Below are 12,668 nucleotides of genomic sequence, written 5' to 3' on the forward strand. Positions count from 1 at the left end.
CAATGAGACACATTTCCATTTAAGACTAATAGACGAGGATTTAAAAAAAAACTAAAGGTCATCGTGCGGCCTTTAACAATGAGAAAATTCATGCCATAGAATGTAAATATGATGTTTTTAGCAGTTTTCGTCGTTTTTAATGGGTTTTTTAACCGTTCAAATGTTTCGATGTTAGTGTCTTTGATTGGATATTGATTCAGAAAACTGTGTTTTAACACTTTCCAAAATGTGTGGTCGTTCATTTTAAAGTAGGTCATTTTCCATTCACTCTTGCCTGTCTGCTCAAGGTGTGTACCATGTACCAGTCAACATTCACTCTTGCCTGTTTGCTCAAGGTGTGTACCATGTACCAGTCAAACCAATGTGATTCAGATTAAATTTTGTAACCCGCATTTACAAAATGTACTCTTCAAAGAATACCATTAGATAAATTTACACGTAATTGCAGAAATGAAATATATTTCGAATTAAAATACTTCAACGTGGCCAATGATTAAATGTAATCAGGTATCTGTACCTTACAAACGAGGTTAATTGCACAATTGGTTGCCTTTTAAAGCATTTGTTTCCAGAAAGATACATTCCAGATCATTAATGCAGAAATCAGGCTGATGAAAAATCAATTCGATGCCTCGTCGTTGTTGTATATAATTCTGGCTCCGTATATTGATCCGCGGAATTCCCCATAGTAGTATATAGAAGATGAGCACTACAGATTGTTAAATGACTATCAAGCTATCGATAATACGGCATTATAAATACCTGATGCTATCTAAAGGGATTAAACTGGTTCTATCAGGGACAATAACACAGTCGCAGAACTGGTTCTACTAGGGACAATAACACAGTCGCAGAACTGGTTCTATTAGGGACAATAACACAGTCGCAGATCTGGTTTGAATTAAATGGATATTAAATTGTACAAGGAATTTCCAAAACAAAGCACACTTATTTCGAATATAAAACAAGGAGATCTAGTATGATTGCCAATGAGACAACTCTCCGTCAGAGACCAAATGACATAGAAGGTAACAACTATTGGTCACCATACGGCCTTCAACAATTTATGTACAAATAAATGAAGGAAAAGCAAGTATGACACAAAGCAACAAACGATTAACACTGAACTACAGGCTCATGACTTGGGCCAAGGACCTAAATAATGTAGCAGGGTGTTCTAATAGTTTGCTAGCGCCGAACCTTCCCCTTACTTGGGTCAGTGGAGTTTCGGTAAACTGTTGTGAAGTTGATTAAAAAAGGTCTTCAACTTCAGATGTTTGACATCTGTTTTATGCAATATTTCGCGATTGTGAAGTACCTCTTTGACTGATTAGCTGAAACATATTTGCTGATTGACATTCTATCGAATATAGTGCATCTGTTTAGGTATGACATTAAAGAGGCTAACCAATCAACAGTATAAAGAACGACTCTAGAGTGAAACCAGTCCGACAAATACTATATGTGTAAAATACTGAGCACCTGAATTCGGATTATTTCTATGATTTCCATAAAAACTTTTTCTTAAATCAAGGTTTTTTAGTTTATTTTAAACATATTTATTTAAAGTGGATTGGGAAACAAGTTTTGCAACTTATATCAATCCCTTTCCACTTTGCGGGTGCGAGTGCTGCCTTGTAGCGGTATTAACCTACTCTTTTTCGAAATATACAAGGGGGTTCTATCTTAACACGGGGTCAGCCATTTATCGTTTCCCTTCCGACAGACTATCATCGTTTCCTCAAGACCATACTCGCAAATGGTGTCAAGGGAGAGCCGAAAATTCAGTTCCTGAAATTGTCATCCCGGAACGGGAATCGAACCAGGAACCTTTGTGTTTATATTATTATAGAAGTCCGAAGCACTAACCACTAAACCACGGCTCTCTAAATAAAATCAAGTTGTCAGTTGATTTAAAATAAATGATTTACATGTATGCTTAACCTGAAATAGTGTAAATGTATGATGATTGACAATATAAAGAAGGAATCTAGCAGCTTATTTCGGAGGCTTTTATGTAACATTTTCAATTAGATATATTTTCCCTAGGATCAAAGTTTTTAATATTAACATTTCAGATAGATATGTACCCCTGCATTTATAACAGTAGTCAACCCTTAATGAACAAATAACCAACAAAGAATGAAACGATACAAATAAACATCCGTCAACGCTAATTCAGTTTTATTTTTATTGAAATTCGGATTTGTATATCTGTTGCGATATGAAACAATTATATTAAAGAAATATTTTATAACCAAAAAACTTTGTCTTGTTGAAAAAGAGAGAAAAAAAATATGATGTGAGATATAATTCAAATATAAGTTTGAAAAATAAGAATTAGTTCGTCATATCTATTACTTTTATTCAAATCCTAAGCTGAAAAGTCTAGACGTATAATGCTTATGTTGTCTATGTCATAAAATTCTGGATAATGAGGTGATCAAAATGTCAAAAGCGTACAAATTTATTATTTGCTATTGAAACTTTTTTATAATCGACCTTTTGGTTTAGATTGAAACATGATGGCTTTGCATGTACGTGAGATAAAAAACCAAAACATTTGATTTTTTTATTTCTAGGTTTGCATGATAAATCTTTTGCTGGAAGTGATTTTGAGAACTTTCGAATGGAGGTAAGATTTGACTTTTAATACAGTTAAAATGATCCGACATGACACATCTACTGCATACCGTTAAAATTATCAGATCTACTGCAATACATGAACACAACCATGACAACAGGGTTCAGTTTTTCCAAATTGTGGACATTAAGTTATTCAAAATTTCCGACATGTAGAGTACATATGTAAAGAGAAAGTTTTGTGCACATATAAGAACTGGCGCAATCCCACCTGATTTCGGGCCTGTGCCATGTCGGGTATATCACTGATGTACTGTATAATTTGTAAAGGTCACATTAAAAGGAGGTTATGACTAATCATAAGCAGTTTGATATAATGTATGGTGTCTTTAATTTGTCGGTATATAAATTTACATTGCCATGTTCCATTCGTTTGAATTGTTTAGCTTCAAACAATCGGCATTCGAAAGGGAACCAACAGGGAATATCTCATCGATTTTTCCTTTTTTCGTATAAATGCAAAACATTATTCAGTGTCTTCTCGAGAATTTAAGTAAAACAGTTGGACTATTTTGGTCACACCAACCCCACTGAACTTATAACAAGAAAACTAGTTATTACCACAAATACAACTACAGTGAAGAAGATAACTTCTAACCTCTTTTTAGAACTGTCAGAATAATCTGTCATAGAACTGTTCTAAACTGTCCTAGAACAGTTCTACCTAGAACAGTTCTACAGTAGAACGGTCAGAATCAATTCTAGGTTGAACTGTGAGATCTCCTCTGGGGTAGAACGGTCTAAAATGTTCTAGGTAGAACTTTCCAAATCAGTTCTAGTCGTAGAACTGTCAGCAGATCTGCCCAAATCAGTTATAACCGTATAACTGTCAGCAGAACTGTATGACTAAACCAGTTCTAACCATAGAACTGTCTAAAAGTGTTCTAGCCGTAGAACTGACCAAATCTGTCAGGATTGTAGAACAGGTCGTCGCTGCAGTTTTTCCATAACGAGAAATATTAAAACAGTGCTGCGATGAGATTTTGTTAACATATATTCTATTGTTTGGACTTTTTATCTTCAAGATAAAGAGTTCTTAAAACTATTCTACCCGTAAAATTGTTTTAGTCGTAGAACTGTTTAAAACTGTTCTAGGGTAGAACTGTCAGTTCTAGGTTACAATTTTTCTAGCTTGAACTGTCTAAAAGGTGTTAAGATGATAGTTCTTCATACTGTCCTAGCATAGTTCTCCTGACAGATTCTGACAGATTTGATGAGAGATTAGAAGTGATCTCCACTGCAAGTTTGTTTCAATACATTGACTTGTATCTTGAAATCAAAATTAAAATAAAGGTCAATATCCCTTTTTAAATATGAATCTTCCAACAGAAGTCTTCTCCAAAATAATTATATGTACCAGGCTTTGTATTTTCTAGAACTGGGTCTAACTAAATGCAAGAAGCTACTTATCTAGTAGGTTTTAACCATATTAAACATGTTAAACATTGAAGTAATTACTTGCCACATTTTGAAATTCCCATCAGAACTATACAGTCTCATTTACTTTTCTAAATTAGATATAAAACACATCAATTCGTTAATGATCTCACTCATTGGACATAAACTAACAAGACTGATTGAAGAGTATTACACCGATGTAGGATGTATCAATACTTTGACGTGTTTCATGGTTCTTTTCTCTTGTCACGTTTAAGAAACACGTTAAATTGTTAACACATTGCTACTAGTGTATATGTTTTTGTCTTGCTAGATTTTTTATCGGGTTAAGTTTGGTACAGAAAACTATTGATATATATATCCGCTTTTTGAGATTTTGATAATTTGAAATGGAGGCGGATAGTCAAACTCGTAAGCCGAAGTCAAAACTGACAACTACAAGACACAAACGAGAAGATACACACCTGTCTACAAACAAATTACCGAAAACTAGGCCAAATGACCAGAATCGCACCGAGATGTGGTATTGAGCGTCCCTTTTAATTACATTTCGTCTCTTGTGTACTTTCCACGTGAACATACCACTTGTTTTGATGGATTGTAGTTGATTGTGATTCATATGCTTAACATCACTAAGCGACTTGCTTTGTATTAAATATTGAAGGTTATGTTGAACTACAAGCCTTGCGAAATCAGAAATAACGATCTATAGTACTGGCAAATGATTCAGAATGATACAAACATGACAAATATTGTATCTTAAAACATAGCAGGGTTATAGATAAACATCCGCAGCTAAACACGTGTAAATCAAATATTATCTTTGTTATTTTAGGCGGATCGGTTATTGGTCATCTACATCACCATCTTTGTATCATCCATTTTGATCACTGTTAGCATGGTAAGTATCTAACACACAGACACCACCACGAACATACGATTTCCATACTGTCCTTTTCCTCAAATCTAGGCATTTAAAAGATAAATGTAACCTGTTTTATGTCCAGATGAAGAAAATCAATCAAAACGTACCGTTTTTTAAGTACATTACAGGCAACGGTAGTTTACCTATGTTCAAATTGTTTTAAAGAAATAAATACATCTTATATCGCGTAACTATTCTCATAAAAGGGTTTTGCTTTGGAAAAATGGATGCTGCATGAAATCCCATAGTCTTCATTCAGAAAGGTTACCCCTTTTATTTATGATTAACAAATATACCCTGGTAGACTTGTCCCCGAGCATAAGATTTTTACAAATGACTAGCTGTAAATAAATTGCTTATTTACGTCTATCCAAGACCTGTCTATACATATCCAATTTTGTTTATTTTAGATGTAGATATTTTATTTTTGTTTTTTCTTTCTTTAGTTTCTTATTCGACGCTGGCATCATATACCAAGTTTTAACGACATATATTGCAAATTACAAGAATATGTACAATCTTGATATACACGTAGGAGTAAGTCTGCATGTAAGGTCCCTCTGGTCAATAATTTTGTGTTTTATCGTTCTGTTTGTAAAATGTGAAAATGTTGTACAACGTCTTTTAAAAAAAAGGGAAATTTTATTCCAATCAAAGCTGGATATCATGTGCGTTTGAAAAAAAACATGTCACCTAAATGTTTAATGTTGGTTTTTTTATTTTTAAATATAAATGTAAATTTAACTTGTACTTCAGGAATATTAATAATAAAATGCAAGTCATTCGTGCCTTAAAATTAACTCCAACATTTCAACCTCATAAGCTCAATGTCGATGCTTTTTATAGTATACTTATTGATATATGATTTCAAGAACGAATATGATATAAATATTTGTGTAATCGATCCTATTTTGATATTGCAAGAGGAAATGATTAATGCGCTATGTATAGGATCTGACCTTGTAGTTCCAAAGTTTTATCAGATAACTATATAGACAGCAATATAAGATCAAGGCACTCATCATGTTGTGGAAAAAAACCAACATCATATCCTTATCCAAACCTAGCCAATTTCTTTTGTAAAATATTGTTGCATGTTATATTGGTGTGTATATCTCTGTGTACAGTGTAAAACATTGTTAACCTTTTTAGATCACTATAAATAAAAGCGACAGTAGTATACTGCTGTTCAATAGTCATTAACTGACTCAATAAAAAAGCAAGCCTTAAACCAAAACCGATGCAAACATTTGAGAGGAAAAATGGAATAACAGAAACACTGAACGCCAACACACACAAAACTGTATTTACTAATTGAGAAAAAGTGAAATTGACTTCCAGGAACCTATTACATATTAATACTTTTTCCTTAATGAAGATAAACATGATAACTCTTTCCTGATCATTATGATTATGATAAACATGCAAACTATTGTCTAAGACAAACGAATACTAAAGCTGAAATATAGATATCAAACCTAAGCGGAAGATACAATGCTACCAAAGAAGTTTATAGTAGTTTAATGATTTCAATTAAGACATTAAAATCACATTACATCCTGGTCATATGTTTTCTGCAAAAAGCAACATCGATTCGGTTACAATTGATTTCAAACAACATCTTGCGTAACCTAGTCATGTGTAAGTGTGTTTATAACGATATTTGAAGCTGTTTCGATTAAGTTATTTATGCATATATATTTGAGTGTAATCTCTGGAATGATTCTCTTTTGGTTGGTTAATGCATAAAGCAGTCACTAATGAGGCTTTGTTACTGTTGCATATCATTGTTTGAATGTCACAGTAGTCAATAGAAACAATACAAAGGAAACACATTGTGCTAAATTGATTCATTTCACAGGTAGCATTGAAAAAGATAAGCGCTTTTGCATCAAGTTATTTTGAATTGCTGTCGCATTTTCTGCATTTTTCTAAATTTACCACCATTACTGATTATATTCATCTTTTGCATTTCATATAAAAAATTGTGCAAACTTGACATACCTTTGATTCAAGTATATGTAATTTATTTTTATTTTGTGTTGAATCGACCAAGTTTCTATCGAAATTAAGAAAGGTTACTTTACGTTTTGACCTTGAACTTTTTCAAAACAGCGGGCTCTATATAATTCACTTCGCTATCCACAGGTCAATCGTTCAGGACAAATAGCCATTTAACTTGGCAAAGCCTGTAGAATTGTTTGGTACATTCTTGCATGGTAGATTTGATGTTTTTATTTATAGTTACTTAACAAAAGAATTAATCAAGGTAGACAATTCCCTCACGCATTTTTTGCAGAATTTGATTTGAAAATATCAACTGAACATTTGATAATTCATTGGTAAAAAAGGATTAATTTATTTACATTCTACTTGAAGGTAAAAGAAAAATACTTGAACGAATATAAATCTTTAATCTCTATCTTTGTAATTACAGATTCACTTTTTGATCGTCATTAGTTCTAATTTGACACATCTTAAGGATACACGACTTGCCACCTTGAATGCCTACGCCGATCATACAGAGATGCAGAATTCCAAGCACTCCGTGGTTGATACGACAATGTGACGTTACGTTACCATGGAAGGAACGTTTCTCTAATATCCAGTCTTTTATTACGGCATTGGGATAGTTCGATGGATGTGCTCTGGTTGAGGCCACATGCTTTTTTCTACAATGTGAAAAAGTGTTTCATGCTCAATGAGCATTACTATATTTATAGGAAACGGTTATACAGATGTCTTTAGAATTTGAAATACCAAAAAAAAAAACAAGATATTTGCAACAAGCATGTGACCTAAGCTCCCGATTACATCCTCGAAACATTTATTTCAGAATTTTCAAGAAATATATTTAAGGAGTCGTTATAAGAAACTATATGTTGATATACGCGATGACAATGTATCTTTGAATTTATATATACTAGAAAGTAGAAATGAACACTTATTTACCTGTCATATTACCATATAACAAGATAAGTATGTGAGTAAAGAAAGACAACTCCTATTGGCTATTAGTGATCTTTTATTTTATTCGCAATCAACCAAACCAAAATTGAACAAACAACCATATGCCTGTGTCAAGGACTGGATCATTTCCATATGATCTTTAACGTTCCCTTTCATGTAAAGAAAACTTGCAGCTTAGTGTGCTTAATAGTATTCTGTTTTCTTTGCCATTGTCAGGACACATTATAGGCATATGTTGTGGTTCTTTTTAAGTGCAATATTAGAAAAATTCTCATATTGTCATTTTCGAAATTAATGTTGGCTAGGGGTTAAGATTTAATGAATAAACTACTAAAGTTGAGAAGAATTTACTAGTATAGGAAAGTTTCAGCTTTGATGAACATCAGATTTAGAAATTTTATCGAAATTGAATAATTGGGAATTATTAGGGAAAAACAATATCGAGTTCGTTATGTTTAACATCTGAACGTACGAAATAGTTTAAAGTTAAGTCAACAGCCGACTTTCGAATGATTATGCAAAGGTTTCGAATTTGACAAAATGTTGTAGTGTAACAAATTAGGTAAAGAGTTGCTTCTGATTGTAATAGGTATTGTATTTTATAGTCTTTTTAAAGAACTCTTTATGAAGTTACTTTGTAATTTGAATCTCATGTACACAAATCTTTTTTTTTAGCTTTTCATTAACTTTGGTCTGTACCTTTTTCCTTGTATTATATTATGCAATTTAAACATAGATAGTTGTATGTTTTGAGATTTCTTATTGATAAATACATTTTACAACATTATGTTAGGAATATATGTATACTTCACTTCATTTCAATGGTCATATCTTCATGTAGTATGTTTCTATTTGGATTCAGTTTTTTCAGTTAATGAACTAAATTGTAGAAATACAAAATGTTGAATGTCATTTATGTCCCACTTAACACCATTTTGGCAGTTAATCAAATGCTGTTGTTATATACATCTACAACAGTCTTTTTGACTGAAGTATAATGAATCGGACGTAGAAAATGTTATGAATAATGTTTATAAATAATAATTGACATAAACACATGACATTTTAAGATATATATATTGACTTTTTCTTGTTTTATTTTGTTATCAAATAGGCAGCTAAATTTACAAGACTACTCTTTACATCTGTAATAAGGTTCATGAAACAAATATTTTCTTGTACAATTCTTAAAATATATTTTGTTGCAATTTGATTAAACGTTGCATTTGAAAATATCAACAAAATATTGACATATACGGGCGTCAGCAAATAAAGGCAACAGTAGTATATCGTTGTTCAAAACTCATAAATCCATGGACAAAAAACAAAATTGCACACAAAACGAAGTTGGAAGTATCATATTGCCAAGAACTGATTAAATTTTTTTTTTTCAACTTTTGATTTTACAGCTGTAAAGAAGTCTTTCGTGAATTCCCGAGTGTAAATTTTCAGGACACAAATTTGTCTCTTTCCAATTAAATGTTATCTATGTAGTTCAATTGCCTAGCACATGTACATATATCTGTGTTTGTGTGTGTGCTTTAAGTGTGTATGCATTGTGAAACAATGTACATTGCCTTTATATGTTACAAAACTTGTGTAAACATTTACAGAATTTTTAACTTTATGAATTGATATTTTATTTTGAAAAAGAATGAAGTGATAATAGCTGTTAAATTGTTGTCTTTAAAAAGGGTAATGTTAACGTTTTCTGTTGTAGAAGTATTTAAACAAGTTACATCAGGAAAAAAACAGTTATGCCCCTTTGGGTAATTTCTTTGTAAGAAAATGGCAGTTGTTTAAGTTTAATCTATTATGATTAATATTCAGGAAAATTTCAATTTTGAATTTAAGTGTTATGTTCATACCCAGTACTTGTTAGATTTGTTGGATAAGGTATAACTATTTGTTTTCAACTTGTTATCTAAAAATAGATAAAGGGGATTTTGATTATAGATATCATAATACTACACTGTACTATGTGATAATTTATACAAAGAAAAATTAGATAAACAGAAATAAAGGTAAGAATAAATTTCAGTTAATTCAAAGCTCAAATGAGAAAAATGTTTTTTTTTATAATAATTAATATCAAACTCTTACTAAAATACGCATTCTAAACGTAAATGGAATTACAGAGAAAATTTTAACATCGTTAATTCAATTCAAAATCTACTACTTAAAGTAGGAACTATAAAGTCCTTCAAAGATAATTAAGTAATCTCTTATTCATATTACAAGACTACATGCAAATTGTGACTGACCAAAGTAAAATTGATTTGATAGAACCCTCGCTACACATGGAGGTGGATTCATGCAATGAAAGTTTGCTTCTATTGGAAGTGAATATGATTACTGATTAAACATGAACCAATTTGTAGGCTCAACAATGTTTATAATTTTTTGAATATGGGTATATATGTCTGTTAAATTTACGTCGTTCTAACCTTGTTAAAGTTCTAAGTGCCAGTCGTTTATGTTTTAACTCTTAATCCTGAATTAATTTAATGCATAAATATTAATTGTTGTTTGATATTGTAGTATTGTTAAAGTACAATTGTTATTTATTTAAAATGGGTAGATTTGAGAGATTGAAATGGACAAATGGTTCAGTTTGACAATTATGTACTACTGATAGAGTTGGAAGATAAATAGATAGGTCATTGAAAATTATGACAAATCATTCAATGAAGCAATATCCATCACATATACATGTACCATTACAATGTTGTAATTCAGTAGTGAAATACACAGCAGTTACTCCTCTTTAAAACAACCACAGGTTCAGACATAATAAAATACAACACGACTATTCACATCGTGTGTACAAGTTCATAGCTAATATTCTAAAGACTTGAATTACCAATATTTCCACCAATGATACAAGATGAACACGCCAGTATATAGTTCACAATCAACAACTATGTTGGAACAGAAATAGGAATCATTAGGTTACAAACCCTACCTTTAAATCATGGTACAACATTATTACATCAAAATCATTGCGACTTCAAATATTAGAATGGAAAATCATACAAATAGATAATCAACACTTTATAGTCAGGATAAAAACACTGATAAAACATTACTTCATGTACGACCATATATTCAAGACAAATCGCAATTATCACAAGGAAAACAGACTCATTATTATCTTTCATCATTTGCTCATTTTAGTTTTATTTTATTATAATAATTATAGTTAGATTAAGACATTTTGGTCTTTTCTCTATTTTCATAGACTTGAGATTAATAGATTTATTTATGTATGGTAAATAAAGTGTTCAATGTCTAAATTGTTAATAGTTGTTCTTTCTTTAGGTTACCAGACAAAATTACATTTTTAGCTCACCTGGCCCGAAGGGCCAAGTGAGCTTTTCTCATCACTTGGCGTCCGGCGTCCGGCGTCGTCCGTCGTCGTCCGTCGTCGTCCGTCGTCGTCGTCGTCGTCCGTCGTCGTTAACTTTTACAAAAATCTTCTCCTCTGAAACTACTGGGCCAAATCAAACCAAACTTGGCCACAATCATCATTGGGGTATCTAGTTTAAAAAATGTGTGGCGTGACCCGGTCAACCAACCAAGATGGCCGCCACGGCTAAAAATAGAACAAAGGGGTAAAATGCAGTTTTTGGCTTATAACTCAAAAACCAAAGCATTTAGAGCAAATCTGACATGAAGTAAAAATGTTTATCAGGTCAAGATCTATCTGCCCTGAAATTTTCAGATGAATCGGTCAATCGGTTGTTGGGTTGCTGCCCCTGAATTAGTAATTTTGAAGAAATTTTGCTGTTTTTGGTTATTATCTTGAATATTATTATAGATAGAGATAAACTGTAAACAGCAATAATGTTCAGCAAAGTAAGATCTACAAATAAGTCAACATGACCAAAATGGTCAGTTGACCCGTTTAGGAGTTATTGCCCTTTATAGTCAATTTTTAACCATTTTTCGTTAATTAAAGTAATCTTTTACAAAAATCTTCTCCTCTGAAACTACTTGGCCAAATTAATCCAAACTTGGCCACAATCATCTTTGGGGTATCTAGTTTAAAAAATGTGTGGCGTGACCTGGTCAACCAACCAAGATGGCCGCCACAGCTAAAAATAGAACAAAGGGGTAAAATGCAGTTTTTGGCTTATAACTCAAAAACCAAAGCATTTTGAGGAAATCTGACATGGGATAAAAATGTTTATCAGGTCAAGATCTATCTGGTCTAAAATTTTCAGATGAATCGGTCAATCGGTTGTTGGGTTGCTGCCCCTGAATTGGTAATTTTGAGGAAATTTCGCTGTTTTTGGTTATTATCTTGAATATTATTATAGATAGAGATAAACTGTAAACAGCAATAATGTTCAGCAAAGTAAGATCTACAAATAAGTCAACATGACCAAAATGGTCAGTTGACCCGTTTAGGAGTTATTGCCCTTTATAGTCAATTTTTAACAATTTTCATTAATTTGGTAAATTTATGTAAATTTTTACCAAATATAGTTCTCTGTTACTTATGGGCAAAGTTCATGATAGATATAATTGTAAGAAGCAAAATCGTTCAGTAAAGTAAGAACTTCAAACACATCACCATCACCAAAATACAATTTTGTCATGAATCCATTTGTGTCCTTTGTTTAATATGCACATAGACCAAGGTGAGCGACACAGGCTCTTTAGAGCCTCTAGTTATTGATCCAATTCGTGTATTCCTATGTCTCAATCTCATTAAAATCACCTGTTA

General features: G+C 32.1%; 1 protein-coding gene across 8 annotated transcripts in view; it reads left to right on the forward strand.

Annotated features, from left to right (window-relative positions):
* Positions 1–11,232, forward strand: part of LOC134696390 (uncharacterized) — a 48,228-nt gene extending 36,996 nt beyond the window's left edge. For all 8 annotated transcript variants that reach the window (XM_063558137.1, XM_063558133.1, XM_063558135.1 and 5 more), the window contains 3 exons: positions 2,583–2,635; positions 4,877–4,942; positions 7,404–11,232. In XM_063558137.1, the coding sequence (XP_063414207.1) occupies positions 2,583–2,635; positions 4,877–4,942; positions 7,404–7,535 (251 nt within the window). In that variant the 3' untranslated portion in view covers positions 7,536–11,232. The remainder of the gene's footprint in view (positions 1–2,582; positions 2,636–4,876; positions 4,943–7,403) is intronic.
* Positions 11,233–12,668: the final 1,436 nt, after the last annotated feature.

The sequence above is a fragment of the Mytilus trossulus genome, chromosome 14, assembly GCF_036588685.1.
Source record: "Mytilus trossulus isolate FHL-02 chromosome 14, PNRI_Mtr1.1.1.hap1, whole genome shotgun sequence".
In the NCBI taxonomy this organism is placed as follows: Eukaryota; Metazoa; Mollusca; class Bivalvia; order Mytilida; family Mytilidae; genus Mytilus; species Mytilus trossulus.